Consider the following 24,365-nt stretch of genomic DNA (forward strand, 5'->3'; position numbering starts at 1 on the left):
TATCAATATATATATATATATATATATATATATATATATATATATATATACAGCAGTCACCGTTTTTACCCTCAATGTAAGCCAATTTAGGCACAGTATTCAAGTGGCAGTGCTCATCTTGACTAACCTAAATAAATTAATGGGTTATTCTCACCTGAATAAATGTGTGTGTGTGTGTGTGTGTGTGTGTGTGTGTGTGTGTGTGTGTGTGTATGTGTGTCCGTGTGTGTCTGTGTCTGTGTCTGTGTGTCTGTGTGTGTTGTATGTGTGTTGATACGTGAATGTCATAGTCTGCGAAGAAGCGACATTGAATTATGGATTTATATGTGAAAAAAAACACTGAATAATGGATTTGTTTTGAGAAAGAGAGAGAGAGAGAGAGTGACAGAAAGAGATGATTTGTGTGTGTGTGTGTGTGTGTGTGTGTGTGTGTGTGTGTGTGTGTGTGTGTGTGTGTGTGTGTGTGTGTGTGTGTGTGTGTAAGAGAGAGAGAGAGAGAGAGAGAGAGAGAGAGAGAGAGAGAGAGAGAGAGAGAGAGAGAGAGAGAGAGAGAGAGAGAGAGAGAGAGGAAGAGCAAAATGGACTGTTTTGTTTTGGGATGACAAAATGTAGGACAGAAAGTGCCTCTAGGAGTATTACCGATGCTTGTAGGCCTACAGCCTTTAATGCAGAGAAGGTGCAAGGAAAGTCCTCCCCCCATCAACCTCAAGTGGATCATGATAAAATGATAACAAGGCTGAGATATCTGTGCAACTGTTGTTTGTAAACAACAAGAATAGAGGCTCTTAAAGGCATGTTCAATTGATTTGTGAATTACCTAATCATAAATGCAGTATGTATGTCACTATTGCCACTGGAAACTATTTGGATACTTTGAGATCATTAATCTCCTGTCAGTGGATTGATAGAGAACTATGTTTTAAGTGTGGAGATTATCTATCTATAAATACTGCTCAGTAGGCTATTCGTGGGCTGTGTTTTTTTTAAAAATTATTATTATTTTTACATTTTTAAAATGTTTTTATCAATCTTCTTTCCACCACATCTTTCAAGTGATAAGACACGTGTGACACAACTCTGACAAACGCATTACTGATTGCAACGTCCGATTAATGCTGCATAATGGGTCTGTATTTTTTAATTATTTTATTTCCATATCCCCAAATGGATGAAGCTTTATATCACCGAGGAACGTTGGTGATGAAACGGAATATTGTCCATAAAGAATAGCCTACCATTGCATTCAGGGGTGGGCAGGGAAAGGGTTAATTTACAGTATGTGTAAATGACATGTTGGAGGGTGAAAGCACAGGGCTCTGCTGGCGCGGTTATACGCTGCAGGTTCACGCGATCAGTAAATTAGGACATGGATTGCAAGTCGATGACCAGCTTGAGAGGAGGTCTGAGAGCCTGAGCGGTCACCTAAATGAGATAAAGCGCGTGGTTTGCGTTGCTTTCTGTTTGCTCCTGGGAGGCGTATCGGTAGTGTGTGAATATCCGCGCAGAACGACGAGGCCAGCTTTCAGTGCTCAGCTCCACCGCGAAATGGTCACGTCTATTCTGGGGCTCCTTATCCTACCAATATGTCTTCAGCAGTGCGGTTATGTACAGGGTAAGTTGTCGAGTTTAAAGCAGAAAACGATTCGTTCCGGTTATTTTGTTGTGACCGCTTCGTTTCGGCGCGACTGTTTGCGTTTTTGGTTAAGACCATTACACCTGTCTGTGTCTTACGCAGGAATGACAGCGTTATTTCTTATGTTCAACCTTGCTCGTTCTATGTTTACGGCCAAACATTTACTGGCAACATATGTGTACCGTGCGCTGTCATGATTGATTATATAATTGGCTCATAATAATCAGTGGTAGACTATATTGTTGCGTGAATTGGCCACTTTATATTTGCGTATCCATGGGAATATTAAAGGCCTATCCTAATAATTCTTTCAATTGCGTTCAAGCTATAAGGCCCCATATGTATTCCTTTGATACACAGGGAAATGAACGCATGTTATTGAACATTATAATACTGGTTAGGCTACAAGATACCCAAATTCAACCAATGCCTGTGTGTCGGGCAAATAATCTGTTATACTACTTCGGAGTCCTCTGTTAGCATTTTCTCCCTAAATTTAATTAATTAATTTATTTATTTATTCCTGAAGATGGGCCGAGCCTTCAGTGGGTTGATATGGTGGTGTAACAGCCGGCTGTCGGTCCGCGTAGCAACACCGCATTCTCCTGGAAACTGTCTGTTGGGGGGGGGGGGGCTGCAATTTACCAAGACCAGGTGACCGTTATTATTTGCGGCTTGTAGACTATACTATTAGATTGCGGCAATTGATCTGATTGGTTGGGTTAGCCCAATTGAAAAGGCCTATTTGAAGATGCAATCTTTAGGTTTCCATTGAGCATTAAGAAGATTAGTGCCCAACCGTGAAAATGACATTTAGTTACAGCGACATGGAGACGCGCTTTTGTTCTGAGCATATTGTTTATTCTTGGTGTGAAATAAAAGGGACGGTATACGCAAATTAGGGATTGGTTTGCTGACCTAATTAAAATGGAGATGTAGGCATACTATCCACGTTTGTGTTGTCCATCCGAACCACCGCGCTCAGTGGCTCGTTGTCTTCAGACAGTAGTCTACCCCAGGGTTGCAAGTGGCAAGTAAGCATGCTGCAACTCAATTACCGGGGGAAATGTTGTTGCCACCATGAAATCTATGCAATCAATTCAGCATAAACCCTACAATATAAATTAAACATGATGCAACAAGGGCATATGCGCTACATATAGAATGTGTATTTGTAGATTAATTAGGACTGTAGACTGGCCTAGTTTTAATTGTTTGCTAAGAATTCATATTTGGCCCATAGCATAACTGCCTCCTGTTTGTAATGCATCTTATTTCTCAAGCCTGTTATGATTACAAAATGGTAATATCCTGATGAGTCAACTACAATTGATATTGCATCATGTTGGATGAGACTGGAGAAAAATATAGGCTTTGAGGATCTTTCCTTCCTATAATCCAATTAAGACTTAGACCTGATGGTTGTTTTTGATCAACACTGAGGTAAGCACAACCAGACGCCTTGGGCTAGCTAACATGTTCACTTTTTAGTGAAGCAACCTCAGCATTAAATGTGGTACATCTGATGAGTTGCAGGTTTACTGTGAGTTTGAAGTGAACGGCTTAATCCATTTGGCCTGGGAATGCAACAAACTATTATTGACTTATTAGCATCATCATTGAGGTACTGTTGGCTCTTTGATGTCTAAAAAATCTGATGACAAATGTCTCCTGATTCTGCATTGTGTATGTTTCCAACAGTTTTCAATATCAAATATCACTAGCAACCTCACATTAAGCACAATCAGCATTCACATTTTAACTTTTTAGCACTCACTTGTTTTGCTATTTTCGGACGAATAATTTCAGTGGCCGAACTTTTGATGCATCCCTAACAGGAACAAGACCCACACATACCACAGTTGTTGACATTCCCCATCAGGCTACCCTGAGATGGTGTCTCAAAACATTGATAAACTGTCTCCCGAGCAGTCTGGTAACAATCGGTGTGAGACCCTGCATTTTCACCTCTGATCTAATCTTCACATAGTGGGTATAAAATATTGTTCAAATTCTTCAGTACTTGTAGGTTGTATAGTCTGTTAAGAACTGACCTGAAACTTTGAGTAGCTTGTATGATAAGGATTGTAAAATTGTTTATCCTTTTTGCACCTTTTAAAATTGTTTAAACATTTTAATTTGACCCCAAAATAAATCCTGTTTGATCCTAAATCCATGATTACTCCAAGCCATATATTCTGTATGTAGGCAAATATCAGCATCTTATTTTGTACGGAGCCCCCCATTGTTTAACACTCTGTCGTATGTAATCCTATTGACCTCTGGTTTGCCACTTGAACACACTAAAGTCAAGTGCTAGGGCACATACTGTATGCTTGAACACAGTCTACCTTTTATTAGCTTGCACAACATTTTGATCCAAAAAGAACTTTGCCATTGTTACCAGATGGTGTTAGCTCCCCAAGCAAATGCCTAAGATTTATTTCAGCAGGCTAACACAGTCTTGTGGTGCACTGGAGACCTGGGTTTGAGCCCAGTCGGTCAAACACAATGCTGGACTGACACCCAAGACCAGGGGCCAACGCAGAGTCCATGGCCATTATTCAGGACCACAATGCTGATTGAGCCAAACTGTTGTTATTAAGGAGTACATGACTACTCATACTATGAAGTATATTTCACATCAGTCCACTATAACTTTGGTTATATTATTTTGTGCATACAAGCCTCCTAAAAACAAGCTTATATTTACTTCCTGAAAAAGTGAGATGATGCGTTTTCACAGGTCTCTAGTAGACCTACCATTCCCAGGTAGAGGATTGTTATGGTAGTATTGGTCTAGACATGGTGAGAACTTTCCCCTGCAGAAACTGGCTACATCCTGTCATCATTTGGAGGCATATGGCATGTTTCACTCTGGTTGATGCTACCCAAAGGCAGATGCATCTACAATGCAGTGCTCAAAGCTGTACTGTTTCTTTAAATGTCTGTTTCTTACATTTCCTTCATCCTGAACACATTCCCTAGATGATTTATAGGAAACCTGACAATCCAAAGCTAGCACACCTTGCATTGCCACATCAGTTCCCATGTAATATAGTGTACAAAAGAATACAATGGGAACTTTACAGTGAGCATTGAGTTGGGAACGGATGGGACTAACCTTGTGTAGCCTGTACCCTTGGTGCTAAACCCACACATACCACAATGCATGCTGGGATATGTAGTCTTATAGGACTAACCTTGTGTAGCCTGTACCCTTGGTGCTAAACCCCGGTGAGATTCAGTAATGTTGTGTTTCCTTGCCCTCTCCAGGATCAAAGACAGAATGTGAGCCCTCCCAGTTTCAGTGTGGCAATGGCCGCTGCATCCCGTCTGTTTGGCAATGTGACGGGGACGAGGACTGCTCTGACGGAAGCGACGAGAACACCTGCGGTGAGAATGACCAGGAAGTGCACGGGCGAACACACACACACACACACACACACACACACACACACACACACACACACACACACACACTGTACACTCACACTACCCCATTCCCAACCCAACATGTCATACATTATCACAATTGTATTTAATTTCAGTTTAATTGATGAGAAATCACTCACGCACTACACACGCACACTCAATGTCACAAGTTGGTGCCAAAATCACCAGCATACTACTGTGTTGGAGAACTACCCTTGTTAGCTTGGCCAATCGGTGCCACACTAGAATACACCAGGGCCTTGGTGACCTGGTGCGGCAGAGGTTTTGGAGAGCTAAAAATGGCAAGTGACAGCGATGTGTCTCCAAGCCCCATCTGGGCAAATGGATGCTTTTCTCCTTGATTCTGTGCGATATCTGGGTCATGGATGGGGCTGGGAAAAGGGAGGGGGAGGGAGGGAGATGGGAGTAGTTGGCATAGAAAGGAAGCATCTCCACTCAGTTAAATCTGTGCTAATGTAATAACCACATTGTTTTTGTCCCAAATGGATTACCTGTCCATGTACCGTAATCTACCTCTCTGCCTGCAACTCCCACTACTTGCCCTCAAGGGAGCCACAATGGAAATAAGTGACTGTCATCCTCAGTTTTATTTATTCTCATAAGAAATGGTCAAAGAAATCAAATCAAATCCCCACTGACTGTTCAGTCCACCCAAGTCCAGTCAGCTAAACCCCTTGTCCTGGTGATACAAACAGACTTTTAGAGTAGTTATGTGCCCCTGCCACTTATTGCCATTCTAGCCACATTGAGGAGTGCCCTAGAGGAGGTACTTGAACACACAGTGGACATGGAGGGACTGAGAATGGCTTGTGGGGGGGGGCGGGGGGGGGGAGTTTGGGTGGTGGGTGGAGTCTTGTACTAATATAGACTTGAATATGTTTGGCTTTGGGGTACCTTGGTTGGCAAGCAGCCACCTGGGAACTGATATTTACCTAACTCTGCACTTCAGAACAAAGATTTGTCACTTAACCCTAATTCACATTCCAGAGCCGAACTGAGCTGAGCTGGAGAAGGCCGTTACCCATCCGCTATTGTTGCTGTAACAGTACTAGACTGAACAGTATGAGAAGCAAATATCCGAGCCGGTACAGTAGGGTTTTGCTCAGCCCTGTAGTGTGTAAAGCCCCTCAGTCCTGAAATGACGGCTAGCCTCTACCCCCTAGACTAGACTTGTTTACATACGAAATATAAGGAGTATGAAGTGATTGGATTGATAGATTCTGGAAAATGCACTTATCAGCCATCAGATGGCAAGATGGAGCTATCGCCTATCCAATCATTTTAGAGCTGCACAAATGTCAAGGGGTAGGGGCTACTGGTTGACAAACGACCAGCCATGCTGGAGCCTTTTTCACGCCGACCCAAACTGCACTGTGATAGCTCGGACATGTCCCATTGTCTCTGTTACAACGACTGTACTGGCCGCAGAACCAGGTCAGCACAGTATAGCTCGGCTTGTCTCAATAGTGGGAAAAGAGTGCAAGTCTTTCTCTTATTCTGATTCCGAACCCTGTGCACCTTACCCGTCTAACCTACTCCATTCCTCTCGTCTTCCTCTACAGTCAGGAAGACCTGTGCAGAAGTGGATTTTGTCTGTCAAAATGGCCAATGCGTCCCCAAGAGGTGGCACTGCGATGGGGAGCCAGACTGCGAGGATGGATCTGACGAGAGTGTGGAAGTGTGCCGTAAGTCGTCTGTGTCGAAGATTTGATCTGTTCCACCACCAGTACACCTGATTCAACTAATCAAGTACAAAGCAATTATGATTTTTACTTGATTAGTTGAATCAGGTGTGCTGATGGTGGAACAGATCAAATATGTGGAGCCATTTGGGGGAACGAGGAGAGGTTTGAGAACCACTGGTCTAGTCTTTGGATAGTTAAAGACATTGCCCCTTTTTCGAATGGTTTGAAAAAAATGCACTCTGAATGGAATGAATCCTTCCTTCCTTCATAGAAGAAATCACTAATCTGACATGCTTTGATTGGTGAAGGCAATCCAATGCAAAGCTCACTTGGACAATGCCAGTTGTATTAGGTCAGTGATTGGATCAGTTATTTCAAAGGAGGGGAGAAAGGAATCAAGGATTCATTCCATTTGGAGCATGCAAACAGGGGCCATAGATTGGCTATTCAATCCCACATTGAAGCATGTAGACACCCCATGTGGTTCATACTGTCTTGTATCAGCCAATGCAACAGCTGTGCAAGTTTTTGTACATGGCTTTGGATTCATGCCATAGGATTGGGTTACTTAAACCCCCCCCCCCCACACACACACACACACACACACACACACACACACACACATGCACACACATGCCTCTCACATGGTTTAACTTCCATTGAGTCACCAGCTGGCCACATCAAACAGGGGCATTCATTTAATGTTCCAAATACAGTAAGATGATCCTTCCCTATTGGTGGGACAGTAGCCATGAATTCTACTCAGCCATGCAAGACTGCCTGTCATGTTTCCGATGGTGTACGTGCAGAGTTGATATCACTGGTTTTATTTGACCAGCTGTTGGAAATGTTCAGTGAGCACTGAGCAGTGTCTTTGTGGTCGTGTGACTTAGGAACTAGGTCTCTTGTTTCTGCCTTTAACTTTCAGGAATAATGAGTGTCTGAGTCATAGAAGACCTTGTATACGACTCTCAATACACTCTGTATGCAATGATGTAAATAGTGCTATATTCCAGCTTTTTCCAGGCTAGTTCTGTGGTGTAGATGGTGTCCTCTCTCAAGTTGTGTGTGTGTCCTGCAATGTAGATATACATTGTATAGTCTGCTCTGTATGAGTTAGCCCATGTCTGATGTACCTGTGGATATAAGGTAATAGTATATCTTCAGGTACTTCTGCTCCAGCTGTGTATGATGCAGATAAGTATAGTCTGCTCTGTATGAGCTAGCCCATGTCTATGATGTACCTGTATATATGATAGTGTTCTGCTCCAACCTCAAAAGATGGAGATATGATGATATGGCCAATGTGTTTTGTACCTGGCTGTAATGTGCTCTGCCCTAGTTAGCCTCATATCTATGGTGGGGATATAACACTAGTCTGTTTTGTACGAGCTACAGGTAGGCCATGTCTATAAGATATATCTGTAGATATAATGGTGTTCTGCTCTATTTAGCTTCACAAAGTGTAGATAATGGTACTATAATTATTCTCCTGTGTATGAACTAGTCATGTCTGATGGGGATCTGATACTTGAAAAGTTTACCTTTTCCTGACTTCCTCAACCCGGCATGTTATTTCATGTGCACTGCTCACAAATGCAGTTGTATTGATTTGCTACCTACCGTACTTAGATAACACTCCTCCCTGACTACACATTGTAAACCTCTGTTACATTTCTGCGCCATGTCAATAATCTTGACACATGGATCAGTTCCTTCATATGCCTTACTAACGTTGTGAGACTGTAGTGCTGTTTGTCGGGTTCTTGCTGAAGGACTGACTGGCATTCCTATCGCATTCCATCAGATTCCATTTTTTTTTTTTTTACTATTATGGATCAATAGCCACCTCTAGATAGAGCCTTGTAATAGTTGTTAGTGGCCTCCAAGCTATCCTAACAGTGTGTTTGTTGTGGAAGCATAAGTCCCAAGTTCAAATCCATAGAATATGATCTCTAAAGAGTCCACACACTAATCTCAATCAAACACAATCTTGTTGAACACATCAAGATCAATGGACCTGGGTACCCAGTGCATTGATTTTTCAGACCTGCGGTAACTACCTGCAGTGCTACATAAGCCCATGCATACTTTTTATTAAACCTGCTTGATCCTCTGCCAGAAGCTGGATTCGGTACCATGTCATCCAACATACTGTAGAAGCTAGTGTACTAACCATTACTCTACCGAACCATGCCACTGATTAGGCGAGGGCAACACGTCTTCAGGTCAGGAAGGTGACCCTGCCGCATGATGCCGACTTAGTCATCAGCGTCATACAGTATACTGAGTTCTCCATTAGTTGCCCTAGCCAACTTCTGGAGAACAGTGTAGCCTAGCCCATTCAAACCTACAGTATACCTCTGCAGGCAGCTCTACAGAATATCTGTGGTCAAACGATAAACCATCGATGTTTTGTTAGCCAAGCAGTCTAATCAATCGTCGGAATATGGTAATTTTTCGCCCCTCCCCCCTGACACAACACACGTGCTGCTTCATTAGCCAGCCTAGGCTTTATTTCTGCAGAACTGTAAGCGGCTCCCCTCCCGTCCCTGTGCCCCGTACAGACACCAGAACCTGCCGTGTGAATGAGTTCAGCTGCGGGGCGGGCTCGACCCAATGCATCCCTGTCTTCTGGAAGTGTGATGGAGAGAAGGACTGTGATAACGGAGAGGATGAAATTGCTTGTGGTGAGTGGATCTGTGCTTCAGCCGACAGAGACGTGTCTCAAGTGTGGGACATTTCTATGATGGGTTTTTAGAATATACTGTGTATTTTTGGGGAAATGAATATTTATTTGTAACGGACCTCTTCTCCCATTGGCATCACAGTATTCTTCCATTCCTTCCCACAGGCAACATCACCTGCGCCCCACTGGAGTTCACCTGCGCCAGTGGCCGCTGCATCTCCCGCAACTTTGTGTGCAATGGTGAGGATGATTGCGGTGATGGCAGCGATGAGCAGGACTGCGCCCCATCCTCCTGTGGCCCCAGCGAGTTCCAGTGTGGCAATGCCACCTGCATCCCTGCCAACTGGGTCTGCGACGACGACGTGGACTGCCAGGACCAATCGGACGAGTCGCCCACTCGCTGCGGCCGCCATCCCACGCCACCGGCCAAGTGCTCGTCCAGCGAGACCCAGTGCGGTTCGGGCGAGTGCATCCACCGCAAGTGGCGCTGTGACGGAGACCCCGACTGCAAGGATGGCAGCGATGAAGCCAACTGCCGTGAGTGTGTGTGTGTGTGTGTGTGTGAGGCTGCTGCGTCTCAGTAGTTTGAGTTTGCGTGCTTTCCTTATGTTGTTTCCTCAATAATAACTGATCTGGCAGGATGTGCCAGATGTAATAGATACCTACCAACGCTCTCACCTATCATAGGGCTTACACACCGGCAGTTCCGAACGCCGGTTCGCGTTCGCGTGCCGAAACCTCCGAACGTTGGCGCTGTCTGGCGGATGATACACTGGTATGAACGCGGGCTCGTTCGCCAGACAGCGCCAACGTTCGGAGGTTTCGGCACGCGAACGCGAACCGGCGTTCGGAACTGCCGGTGTGAAAGAGGCCTCAGTGGTGGAAAGGACTTATGGGATCCAATTTTATGTGGCCTTAAGTTGGATCCCATCTGCTTCCATTACATTGGAAAATGATTAACAGGATATGGAAGTAAGAAGCATCTTGCTGTATTGAGTGAAGGTAAATCACAGAAATTAGATTTTGGATTTAAGTGCAAACAGTTAACAGTTAAAGGGTTGGCTAATAAGCCGACGCAGGGTTTAACTAACCATTGAATGGGTTAAGTAAGACTTGACGGATTTGAAGAGTAGTCTCCCTTGCCAAAAGATTAGGGTTAACTGGTTAAAAGATTAACAGGTCTGTATCATCTTTCTTCCCCAGCTGTTCGTAGCTGCAGGCCCGACCAGTTCAAGTGTGAGGATGGCAACTGTATCCACGGCAGCAGACAGTGCAACGGACTGCGTGATTGTGCAGACGGCTCAGATGAAGTCAACTGTAAAAACTGTGAGTGTCTCTATTCAGCCAGAAGTAATTTTTATTCCAATTTAATCTACTTGGAAAAACAGAGCAGCCCCCCCCCCCTCCCCACCACTCTCAATACTTTTGCTTAACCTTTCACCATCACCAGTTTGTGATGCTACTGTTGCTCTCTTTTTCCTCCACCCAGTGACCCAGTGTAATGGCCCTGACAAGTTCAAGTGCCGGAGCGGAGAGTGTATCGAGATGAGCAAGGTGTGCAACAAGGCCCGGGACTGTCCCGACTGGAGTGACGAGCCCATCAAAGAGTGCAGTAAGTGGAGGGATCCAAAGTGTGCAGTCGTTCGCTCTGCCCTCATAGATCTAGGAATGTACTGGTATTGGGCTTATGGTTGAAACTCCATTTAGCCTATGCTTGCACCTAGCCGCTGGCTTCAATTCCAGGAGGGGGACTTGAATGCTTTAGCAGAATGTCTGGCATAAGAGTCCTGTGATATTTTATTCACCAGGTGGAAGTGCAGTGCATCAGAATTCAGTAAGTGGGCTAGCTTGTAGTTTTCACTCAATGGTTGAAGTATGTGTTGAGATTATTTCAATATATTGTTTGATGATGAATGAATGGTCTTTATTGTCATTGCTATAGTACAGGTACCAAACAACGAAATTTGGGTACATGCATCACTATCGGTTTCATTGGTTTGTTGGGTAAATGACAAGGAGAGACACAGCTAGTACATGTGTAAAGTTTTCACTCATCTTGGCTATGAAGCACCACCAGAGAGTAGATGGTAAACATGGGGAAATATGCTTGGAAACATGGTTTGCAAATAAACTATGGGCACTGTATAAATCAAAGTAACAATGGTAACATAAAGGGAGCTCCTAGCAGTGTGAGTTGCTACTCCTAACTGAGAGTAAGTTAACAATTTTCTGAACATTTTGTGGTGACAGTGTGACCCACCATAACTTGCTGCCAGGCATCAATGACTAGCTAACATTAGTGGTGTGTGTGTGTGTGTGTGTGTGTGTGTGTGTGTGTGTGTGTGTGTGTGTGTGTGTGTGCGCACATACGTGCTATGTGAGAATCTGCCTGGGTGCAAGGCAGCAGTGAAAACGTGGTATGGAATTATGCAATTTTTGGGCATTCTCTCAATAAGCAAGTGGAATGGATTTCGTAATGAAGCACAGATTGGATAGACCGAAGTACTGATTTCCGACATGGTGTATTTGACTCAAGTCTGGTTGATTACTACTACTATTGACTGTTCCAGATCTCATTCATAACTTGAACATCATTTATTTATTTTTATTTGACCTCTAAATTGTGTGATTAATACGTAGATGTTAAAAGGAAATAAACACAATATACATATCAAAAGTGCGGGTGTGTAGCTGTATGTTGGTACCAGCCATGATGCCCCATGCACAGGTGGATTCTCTCCATTTTGGCAGTCATGACACGAGTGCTCGTCCACTCATGAACACAAATCATGGAGCACAGGCTGCAGAGAGAAGGGCTGACCCACCCTTCTGCATAATGGCAATGTTCATGTAACAGTATGTCCATTTCTGCTTGTCTGGTTGAAGTGCACTGTTGATAATAAGGCCCCAAGTACAGTGTCACACACACACCACAAGTCAAATGGTAGCATTAACAACCTGTTCCAGACATGAATAGGCATTAACAAACAGTCTTCCATTGACCGTTTCAGACCTGAACGAGTGTCTGCTCAACAACGGTGGATGCTCCCACATTTGCAGAGACATGGTGATTGGCTACGAGTGTGACTGCACCCCCGGTCTGCAGCTCATAGACCGCAAGACCTGTGGCGGTACGTGTTGCAATTCAGACATGACACATTCACCCATACACCTCTAGAATGAATTAAGCTGTTTTCTGCATCATGCCATGCAGCGTGGCCTTTCCCATATGCAATTATGACATGCATCAGAAGAACACAAGAAAATTACAAAAAGGAATGCAATTTACAGCTCAGCTCCTGCAAGGAATAGCACTGGTTAGATACATCAACTCCAATACAAAACGTAGAAAAACTAAACATTTTAGTTTCCTGTTCAAAATGGGGCATTGAGGCACACACTATTTCAAAACTACCTACCAGAGTCCATTTGAATTTCAATTCACTCAATGCAAAACGTGAATCCAAAGTCAAAGACCCTCATTGTTTCCAAAAAGGATTTGGATGACTGAATTACCATTTGATGTGTATGGATGACTTTTACACACGCACTCTCTCCCTCTTTCTCTGCAGACATTAACGAGTGTCTTAACCCTGGCATATGTAGTCAGACCTGTATCAACCTGAAAGGGGGCTACAAGTGTGAATGCCACAATGGCTACCAGATGGACCTCATCACAGGGGTGTGCAAGGCTGTAGGTAAGTGGGCTCACCCAACCCCCTACTACTGACCATTAGGAGATGTGGGGGAATAGGTCTTCACCAGACCTAGGGTCAAAAGAGTCTTTTAAAAGTGTCAACGTTCAAAACCTCCTCAAACGGAAACGCCTGTCCAGCAATGGAGGCCGGATTAGAATAGCAGTGGTATTGTTTTCAAAAGCAGCCTGGCCTATGTGGGTTATACATGCAGCTGGGGGAGATGTCTGCCGTCCCTAGCTTGTAATCAGTGTGATCAGGGCATGACTCTAAAAAGGCTCCTTTGTATTGGTCATTATGAATGAGTGTCTTCTGTGTCTCTCACCCCCCACCCCCCCCACCCCTCTCTCTCTCTCCATGCTCCCCCTCCCTCTCTGAATCCTCCCTCCCTCCCTCCCAAGGCAAGGAGCCCTGTTTGATCTTCACTAACCGACGGGACATCAGGAAGCTGGGTCTGGAGCGGAGGGAGTACACCCAGATCGTGGAGCAGCAGCGTAACACCGTGGCTCTGGATGCAGACTTCACCCAGCAGAGGATCTTCTGGGCAGACCTGGGCCAGAGAGCCATTTATAGGTTGGATCAATTTAAATTTAGCCAAGTCCCATTTTTAAAAACCCCAATTCCCACTGCAGAGCTGAACTGTACTGTACTGGGCTGGCCTGGTAAAGCATCCACCATAGTTGCTGAAACAGTGCTGGAAAGGGCAGTGTAAAAGTGTGACCAGCCAGCACAGCATGGTTCTGGTCAAACCTGTAGTAGTGTGTGAAGCCCCTAAGATTAATCTCTTTACAATACAGCTCTTGCTCACTTAACCAAAATGTCTCAATACTCCACACAACTACTGAAGGCCATATTTAGATAGGTGCTGTAAGGACAAGCATATGTCTTGTTTCTTAGGTAGAAAACAGATTAAAAGGCAAGAATATCATAATTACTTAAATCATTATGCTAAAATCAGTTGGACACTGCAGCTCTCCGTGCTCGTTACAACCTAATGACTGAACTAAACATGGAGAGACACTTCATCAAAATATGCATCTGTTTCTTTTTCTGATTTAATGCCATGCGAAGAACGTTTTAAAAAAACACCACCACATCGGCCCTGCAACATGAAGCTTAGGGACAGGATTGTTGGAAATGAACAGAAGAGCCAAATTCTGGATGCATGCACTGATAGTCTGTGATATGGGAATTTTAAACACATTTTGAAGCTATGCAGTGTTTGTTTACCTTCCTGTTTGTAAACATTGAAGTACTTCCCAGCTATTCAACTTCTGGGTTAGGGTTGGCTAACCCAATGTAGCCAACTTTAATGTTCCTCCTCCCCTTGTCGCTCCAGCACGGTGTTGGACAAGCGAGGTGAGGTAGGAACGCATGTTAAGGTGATAGACAACGTCCAGACGCCAGTTGGCATCGCGGTGGACTGGATCTACAAGAACTTCTACTGGTCCGACTTGGGCACCAAGACCATCGCAGTGGCCAACTTCAACGGCACCAAGCGCAAGGTTCTGTTCAACAGAGGGCTAAAAGAGCCTGCCTCCATCGCCGTGGACCCGCTCTCTGGGTAAGACTGTTGAATTTCATTGATGGTGATCAACTTGAATACTGTGCCTTTCATACGCGCCTTCTGTGCCTAATATGTGTACAAATGATTTTTTTTTTACTCTTATGATCAACTCACTCTGCCCATGTTCTAGATTCCTCTACTGGTCAGACTGGGGCGAGCCAGCAAAGATTGAGAAGTCTGGAATGAATGGAGTAGACAGGCAGGTCCTGGTTGAGACTGATATTCAGTGGCCCAATGGAATCACCCTGGGTGGGTATAGCATAATGCCATTTAAAAAAGAAACTATCAGCCCCTAGCTTTGAATTGTTCTACCCATACAACGCGTATATCCTCTCAGACAGGGGCAATTTCGCTGGTACACTGGACATTTGAACTTGAATAGGAGTATTGTATTTGTTCAGATTCTATGCTCCTTCCATTCCACTGTGTCGAAGCAACAAAATGTTAAACGTGTCATAAAAATGAATGTATATATTTCCCCCCCCCCAGATCTGATCAAGAGTAGATTGTACTGGGTGGACTCCAAGCTGCACATGCTCTGTAGTGTGGACTTGAATGGCGACAACCGGCGGAAAGTGTTGCAGTCTGCAGATTACCTGGCCCATCCCTTTGCTCTCACTGTGTTTGAGGTACAGCAACATAGCATGAGGCATCAAGACCTGGCTTGCCAGTCAGGGGTTGTGTGTGTGTGTGTGTGTGTGTGTGTGTGTGTCTCCTTGTTTGACTGGCAGATTTATGGCAAACTTATCAGCAACTGTGATTTCTTGTCAGGATCGAGTGTTCTGGACCGATGGCGAAAACGAGGCGATCTACGGAGCGAACAAGTTCACAGGCTCCGACGTGATTACCCTGGCCAGCAATCTGAACGAACCCCAGGACATCATTGTTTACCATGAGCTCATTCAACTCTCTGGTAAGACTGCCATATGGTTTGAGAGGGAGGTAGGTAGGTAGGGAAGGAACGAAAGAAGGGAGAGGGCAGTAACCCTTAATAGACGTGCTGTAAGCATTTGGGGGTACTGATATGTATGAGTTTCACGCTGGCCTTGACACGATCTATTGTCAAGGCCTTTATGGACAGAAAAGTTTAAGTCATTTGTTTACGTCTGACTCCTGTAGAGACGGTCCTTTTTCGATTCATAGAATTCAGTTTCTCTGTCCAGGCTTCTTAGTTCAGGTGTTTGATAGTCCTGGCAACGGGCCACGGTTGACTCCGCCTCAATATTTCCGACAGGAACCAACTGGTGCACCGAGAAGGGTGAGAACGGAGGCTGTGCCTACATGTGCCTGCCCGCCCCGCAGATCAACAAACACTCCCCAAAGTACACATGTGTGTGTCCGCAGGACCAGGAGCTGGCCTCAGATGGAGTTAGCTGCCGACCAGGCAAGTACACCCCCACCCCCACTCCCCTCCCAGTCAGGCAACTTTCAGGAGTTCTCTTTAGAGCTTTCATTCCAATTCTGTGCCCGAGTCACTCAAGCGTGTGTGTATTGAAATGTGTTGCTTGTGAAGGGTGACGGCTGTAGTTTGGCTGACAGTCTCTCTGCTCTGACTGCTTTCTACTACCAGTCTGAGCCGCTTTGCTGATGTGCTGCCCCTTTTCTTTAGATTCACAAACATGAATGATCTGGGAGGGGAAGTATTTAAACTCCTTGAAGGGTGAAGGTACCACCCAGGGGGTGGGGCGTGGTTGTGTCCAAAAGCAGGATGGGAGTCGCTTGATGAATGCTTATGCCACCTTTTGATTTGATCCAGAAAACTCCCATTTCATTTAGTACCAACCAACAATAGCTAGTCACTGTTTTATTAAATAAATCAATGGTAAGTTCCATGATAAGTGATGGAATGGTAACTAGGTCCATTGTGTCCAATCCGGTTATAGTCAGTGTAGTGGACAAAGCTCTTGCACTCAGGCTTGACATGACCATGGATCTACAAACTTTTCTTTCACTTTAGAGCATCGGGGAGTAAAGATGTTTGTAGGGTTAGTGCTTTGGCCCAGATAATGATCACAAACCAACATTTGTGACTTAGATTGCACAATATGAGAATTAGTTGTGGTGATTTGTCACTAATTAGTTTAATCATTTCATCTTGTCATGGACTCTGTCTGTTCCTTCATGTCCATGTCCCTCATCACATGATTCCTGCTTCATATCATTCATAATCAGTGTTGTGGCCAGTGTTATGGATATTGATTAATTCCCCCACCCCCCCATAATATGTCTTGGTCTTCAATAAGCGGCTTGCTTTTGCTCCACTTTTCCATACATTCTCACCAGGACAAAGACGAGGCAATCTGTTACCTGAAATGGTTCCATATGTCACATGAAAGTAGAGGAAGAGTTTGTTTTGTCAGAATGTGAATTCTTTTTCAAAGCTTTGCTTTGCTCTCTTGTGTTAGTGATGACTTCCGCTCCCTCAAAGGATGATGGGAAAGCGCTAATACACCCCACTCACCCTCAAGGTAAAGATGTCGCCATAACCATAAGCTTCAGGACAGAATCTAGTTTCACCCTTTCAGGCTCTTAGTTGTTGGTTGTTTCGATACAAAATATTTAATTTCACACTAGAATGCAAGTCTACAGCTGCATTGCTATTGTTGTATACTGATTAGCCAGTTAGCATGGAGCCTGCACGTAAGGAAGGTTAGCACTTTAGCATGCAGCCTGCCGCCGACAGAGCCGGTGCAAGATGTGAAAGTTGAAGGCAGTTTCTGCTCATGATAATGAATGCCTATTTTACAACACCATATACTTTGTTGCACAGCAGCCTGTTTTGTTTGTTTAGGTTGCAACTGACATTATTGTAGCCATGCCGTTCTCATTTGCACTGATCCTGGTGTTTTTTTGTTTCGTTCAAAGTGTCCACCTTGCCAAAAGTTGCCCCTCAACCTGTTCCTGCTGGTAAGCCTGGTTTACACTCCCCACTCCAGCCAGGACTTTGAGGAAACCCATCACTTATTTTCATTCAGGGCTCAGTGTTATCGTGCCAAACACTATGTTGGCTGGTTGGTTAGTCAGCCTGGCTAAGTCAGAGCTCAGCTGACTGGCAGGGCTTTGCCAAGGACCAGAGAGACATCCCCCAGTTGGCAGACATGGCAGGAAAGATCCATTCACCTACTGTTTTGCAAGTCATGTCACTACCCTGACTCATCTCAAACCATCATTCATTGCTCATTTTCCTGGTCCATCAGCTACAGATCAAGCATATTGTACTGTTAACTTTTGGTACAAGGCACAACATAACATTTTTGCTCAGGATAGATCTTGGAGAATAATGCAGAGGAAAACTTGTTGAGTTGAACAAAATGAATTATTCTTCATTCTGATTAACCTTTTGCATTTCAGAAGCCAATGTCACTACCTCCATACATGAGGTCAACCCTACTGCTAGAGGATCTGCAGCCGCCTGGGCCATCCTCCCTGTCTGTGAGTACCGCTGTATCTATGACCCTTGAAGTTACCTTTGATTAATAATAAAAGAACCGCATGCTCAATGGCACTGTTTTGTGCAGTGCATTGTATTGCATCTGTGTTTGTAGTCAGAGTTCTTTGTCACGTACTCAGAGCCATGACATGTTTACTTCACCTGGGGACTCAAAGTGTTACAATATACAATAAAAACACACAATGCTAAAATACACCCTAAATGAATTGCACAATATAAATAAACATTTTCTCTGTCTATACACAGTATCTAACATATTTGCAATAAATCATTATATTCGCAATATAAGGGTAGTGGGCAGTGGAAAATAAATGATGGACAATAATATATAAATGTATGTATCTGTAGCGCAGAAATGATCCAATAGATGGCAGCAGCAATGTCAATAAAATGTGTCAGTCAGTGGGATGGCTCAACAGCCTTATGGCTGTGGGGTAGAAGCTGCCACAGAACCTTTTGGTCCCAGGGTGGGCGCTCCGGTATAGTCCGTCAGACGGGATGAACGGTCCGTGGTCCCAGGGTGGGCGCTCCGGTACAGTCTGTCAGACGGGATGAACGGTCCGTGGCTGGGGTGGCTGGAGTCTTTCATGATTGTGTTGGTGTTCCTCAGAGACCTGTTGGTGTGGATGTCTGACTCCAGTAATGATCGGAACAGTTTTTACAACACTCTGTGGAGCCTTGCGGTCGAATATGGTAGAATTGCCATACAAGGCGGGCATGCAGCCGGATAGAATGCTCTGTGTTGCACCTAAAGTTGGTGAGGTGCCATGCCAAATGACCTACCTGAGGAAGAATAAGTGACCCATTAGAGGGAGATGTTCATCTCCAGGGTCCTGAGTTTGGTCACAAGCCTGGAGGGCACTCTCATATGCATTCTCACATAGGTGATATCCTTCTCCAGATGGGCTGGAGGGCGCTCTCGTATGCATTCTCACATAGGTGATCTCCTTCTCCAGATGGGATAGCGTGGTGTGCAATGGCCATTGTGTCATCCGTAAATATATCGTTCCGGTATGCAAACTGTAATGGGTGTCGTCTGGTACGATGGAGTTGATGGTTTGACCAGCCCTTCATGATGAATGTGAGTGCTACAGGGTGATAGTCATTTAGGCAGGTTACCTTTGATTTCTTGGGTACAGGAACAATGGTGGTCGATGGTGGAGGTCACAGACTGGAAGAGGAAAAGGTTGAATGTATCTGTGAATACTGGTTTGTGCATGCTCTGAGGATGCGATCGGGTATCCGACCCAACTGTTTTGCGGGCGTTTACTCACTTAAAAGACACATCAGCCATCGGGCGTAAGAGCACAGTCCTCTGGAAATGTGCTCATAATGTTTGATTTGATGCTAGTGATCTCTGACATAGCTGGATATCTGATATCTTACACTGGCCATTTTTCCAGCGACAACCCCATTGTCACTACTCAAGCACGCAGTCACACTAGTGAGGCTGTTTGGTCAAGACACTAATGCTAGGAAAACATCCTGCTCATGACCCTCTGCCCCCTTCTCTTCCCAGTAATGCTGGCCATGGCTGCTGCAGGAGGCTACCTGATGTGGCGCAACTGGCAGCTGAAGAATAAGAAGAGCATGAACTTTGATAATCCAGTGTACCTGAAAACGACGGAGGAGGACTTAAACATTGATATCAGCAGGCACACTTCCAACGTAGGCCACACGTATCCAGCAGTAAGTACTCAAAAGCTGCTTGTACAGCCATGCTATATTATCCAAAAGAGCTAGGGCGTACCTGCGCCAGAGGGATGCGAAGCTGAGCACTGTAATGTCCTGTTTGCAGCCCGTTGTTGTCTTTTTTGCACCAACAAGTCTGCTTTGCGGGCGTTACAGCAAGTCATTCTTTTAGCGCAAGCAGCACAAATTGTTTCTTTTGCATATAGCGTGAACGTTTCAAGCGCACACAGTGCTACAGTGTTCAAGCAATCTGGGGGTGTATTCCATGAGCTGAAACATTCACAGTTCAAGTGCCAGATACTAGCCCTCTATTTCTTTCTATGGGTCAATTCTGCATGACAGACTTCTAAGCATTTAGAATTGTATTCTCAAATGATAATAATTTAGGCTGCTGTCTATTAGATTGATAAGTTACTAACTAATGGAATTGTTTCTCTGAACTTCAGGACAAAAATGTGAATTATTATTATATATTTAAAGGTTTAAAACCGCCTTTAAGTCCTGAATTAAATCATATTTTCAGTTGAGGCTCTCTACCAAAGATACATTTTAGTTTTTTAGAGTGCTTAACCTGTGGGTCAATTGTCCTGAATTGCTTTGTGACCCCTGTCCTTACTTTCACCTACTCATCCCCACTAAAACGTTTATCCTAAGCACTGGCAATCCACTTCACCAGTGTTTCTGCTTTAGGCCTAGGCTACACCACGACAAAGCGACGATTTATATTTATGTATTTATAGCACAAGACTTGCGCTGAATGGTTTGGTCACACGCAATGCGCACATACATCAATCAATCACTTTATTTATACAGCATATGGATGTTACGTGCCTAATGCCTAGACCTTTGATGCGCATACTTGTTTTTCCGCTTTCATAATTTTATTTAGCCTATATAGCACAAGTCATGCATTGAATGTAACCAAGTGCTGAACAGTAATGGTGCTTTTCCACTACAGGGCCAGCCCGGGTCGACCCAGGCTGGCCTGCTTCTTTGGCGCTTTTCCATTTGTCGGCCCGGCCCGGCTCGGCTCGGTTCGGCTCGGTTCTTTAGCTACCCTTCGCGAGCAGGAACCATAGGGCCGAAGGGTACCTTTTTGCCAGGCTGCGTGTGACGTGTGACGCTGCACACCGTGGTCAATGGAAATCGTCATCCCATGTTCATAGATTTCATCACTAAACGCCATTTTTAAATACCACAACAGATTTCGCTCTAGGAAAATGTCACTTACTGTTTCTGTAATAACGTATTAATAAAGATTTGAAAAAATATGATAACCATCGTATTATCTTAGTTTAATGTCATTTCAATGCATCATAGAACTTTTATTTACAACAAGCATAACAAAAAAATCGCTATTATGGCGATGTGCTGTGCCTATGCTGTTCCTCAGTCCAGCGCTTCATCATCCCCCTTCTAAAACTGCCATCTCCCCTTTCCATCCCTTATGTCATTTTATCAATGAACATTGTATTACTGTTATTTCAACATTTAAGCCTCTTTCACACATAGTTCCCTCTAACTTCAATGGAATCCCAAGCTGTGCCGTCCAGACATTTTCGCCGTTCACCCATGAGTCAAATGCCGGTAGATTCGCGTCTTGCTCCCTTTAACACATGTTGGCGTTTCCCTGGTTGCGAGATCTAAACTACTAGAACTGAAAGCGGCAGGTAACAGGCACGTAACATCCATATGCTGTATATATAAATAAATATGACTACCAGCAAGATACCGGAGCACTCTATAACAAATGCGGAGATTGTATGAGCCCCGCGTCAGTCAGCCTTTTCGTAGAAATACATTGCTTCCCAATCCCTGGTTGCGAGATCTAAACTACAAATCTACTAGAACTGAAAGCGGCAAGTAGGCTAACAGGCACGTAACATCCATATGCTGTATAAATAAATATATTTGACTACCAGCAAGACAGCGCTGCACTCGTATCTATAACAAACGCGGCGATTGTATGAGCCCCGCGTCATTCCAATGAGAGAAGCACACACAACACACAATGAGAGAAGCACAGCCTTTCCGTAGAAATACATCGCTCCCTGTATAACGTTATATATCTAACGTTACATGTTTTAAGGCTGATCTGTGCATGATGGTGCTGCATTTTGACATAATTCTTATCGCATTTCCCCCCGTTGTGCTGTGCTGTGCCGTTCCATTAGTCCAGAGCTTCATCATCCCCCTTCTAAAACTGCCATCACCCCTTTCCATCCCTGGCGTCATTTTATCAATGAACGTGGTATTATACATATTTACATATTACATATTTGTTGTTATTTATGGAAGTGTCCGGTTGCTGGAGGAACCAGGACGCCGGCTACACTGCACAGTTTAGCCCGAAATAGAGAGTGCTTTATCCCGCTAATAGAATACAGTTCCAGTAATAACACTTTTATCTCTATATTGTAATCATTCTCTTCATCTGTTTTTAAATGTTGATCTATTTATATCGATCTATTCTTGCCAATTCCTTATTACCAGTGGAAAGGGGGAAGGCTACACTTTAGGACTTTCCGTTCAACGGAGGAATTTATAGAACTCGCATAGAGTTCATCTCGCATTTCCCCGTTGATGTGACTAACTGAAAGCGGCAAGTAACAGGCACTTAACGTTACATGTTTTAAGGCTGATCTGTGCATGATAATGCTGCATTTTGACATAATTCTTATCGCATTTCCCCCCGTTGAGCTGTATAGCGGCACTTATTACAGTGAAGCGCTCTTATGACACGTAACTCCTCCTACAGTCCCGGGTCTCTCCGTATAATGGAGAAGCGTTTCTGAAAGTACGGCTCGGCACGGCTCGGATACAAATGCGGCCCGCGTCAGCCCGGTAGTGGAAAAGCGCCATAAGTAAACCACAATACATGTGTGGGTGTCCGCGTCATCCTTATTGAAAAACACACCCAATTGCCAACCACACGACTCCGAAAACGATACGGAAACACCCTCCCAGCGTTATCGTCTCATCACCGTCTCAGCTCACGAATTCGGCGGAGTTGTGTAGCCGTGAGGTGCAAACGATATCAAATCTTCACCGTTTCAGACAAATGCGGCGCCGTGTAGCCCAGGCCTTAGATCACGTTTAACATACTGTGTTAAAGTGGTCCATCAATGAGAGATCTTCCATTTGTTTTTCTCCCTCCAGATATCAGTGGTGAATACAGACGATGATGACCTGTCATAACCAGCCTCTTGAACACACCCCAGCGGTTTACTGTACCCTTCGGTAACCTTGCCAACGACTGCTTCCTGAGCAGCGCTAACTACAACCACATGCCTTCTAAAGTGCATTAGTTGTTTTGTTGTTTATTTCTCTCTGGGGGGCGTGTTTGTCTTTAGTGTGAATATGATCATGAATTGTGTCCTACTCACACTGAGTGTGTCCAAAGTGTCAAGGGATTTATGGGGGTGTGGCCTCATTATCCCCACCTCCCTTTTTCCACAGCCCCTTGACAAAACGTCTGCTTCTTGTCTGACCTTGCATCGAGGGCACGGGTGGTCCTTGTTCCCAGGCCATGCAGGAAGCCTGCTCTTGAACACTTCTAGTTCCTAGTGGACACTTATCTGTGTGAATATTTATGAAATTCATATTTTAGGCAGTAATGTCTTCAAGGTGTAAGTTTCTTTTTTCTTTCTTATGAACATTACCTCCAGAAATGCATTCTTATAAAGCTTTCTCGTGCAACTCTCTGGTGGGAAAACAAGCTCTATAATGAATGCGATGGTACAGCATTTGTAAAAACATTGTACATAATCCCCCTCCCCCTAAGATCCAGAATCAGGACTCTGAAGCACTTTGAGCAAATGTTCCTCTGTAAATAAGATTGTATACATTTGACTGAAATCAATTTTTTGCTATGGTTGCGCATAGTACCAGGGTAGAGCAAGATGTATTTAAAAACTGAATTTGTTAAACTATTTTGTATGTTTGTGTGCCGTTGCTGTGAACTTTTATAGCCTTGTACAGGGGGGGGACTAAATGCTCTGTATCGTGAAGAAACTGATTTGCAATCACCTTCAAATAAAAACCAGACCCACAAGTTGTTCAACCCTGCTTCCTTACTTTTCACTCGATTAAAGGTGCCTCAGCATTATTGACCAGAGGAAAAATAGGTGCACACAAAAGCTGCTATTTGGTTCACTTATTAACATTTCATATGGATATCTTCTGGGGGAGGGGAGTGTTCTGTGCACAGGATAGACAATATCTCAAATGGGACTGAGTACAGAGCCAGGTGGCAGTAGAGATTAAGCTTTGATAAACAGGACTTCATACACAGCAGCACTGAAAATACATTGCATACCAATGCACTAAAGCAACACAAATGGTCTTATGTACAACACAGAAGATTTTTATTGAAATGTTGTAATTTATTAGGTTTTTCACAAGTGCAAGACGATCACAAAAGTGGCACATCTCAATCTAAAGTCTCTTTGATTCCCTGAGTCCTCTACTCACATCCTCCTAAACATGGACTAGAGG

The 24,365-nt window shown here is 44.3% G+C and overlaps 1 protein-coding gene across 1 annotated transcript; it reads left to right on the forward strand.

Annotated features, from left to right (window-relative positions):
- Positions 1-1,545: 1,545 nt before the first annotated feature.
- Positions 1,546-23,157, forward strand: vldlr (very low density lipoprotein receptor; the record flags this gene model as incomplete). Its single annotated transcript, XM_080528141.1, has 20 exons — positions 1,546-1,612; positions 4,910-5,029; positions 6,652-6,774; positions 9,342-9,464; positions 9,629-10,000; positions 10,667-10,789; positions 10,953-11,075; positions 12,475-12,594; positions 13,036-13,161; positions 13,560-13,731; positions 14,498-14,722; positions 14,856-14,974; positions 15,215-15,354; positions 15,497-15,638; positions 15,960-16,109; positions 17,131-17,193; positions 17,591-17,632; positions 18,077-18,157; positions 19,696-19,865; positions 23,028-23,157. 20 exons carry the CDS (start codon positions 1,546-1,548, stop codon positions 23,064-23,066), a joined length of 2,640 nt encoding a protein of 879 aa, XP_080384267.1. The 3' UTR covers positions 23,067-23,157.
- Positions 23,158-24,365: the final 1,208 nt, after the last annotated feature.

The sequence above is a fragment of the Nansenia antarctica genome (assembly GCF_963989245.1).
Source record: "Nansenia antarctica genome assembly, chromosome: 4".
In the NCBI taxonomy this organism is placed as follows: Eukaryota; Metazoa; Chordata; class Actinopteri; order Argentiniformes; family Microstomatidae; genus Nansenia; species Nansenia antarctica.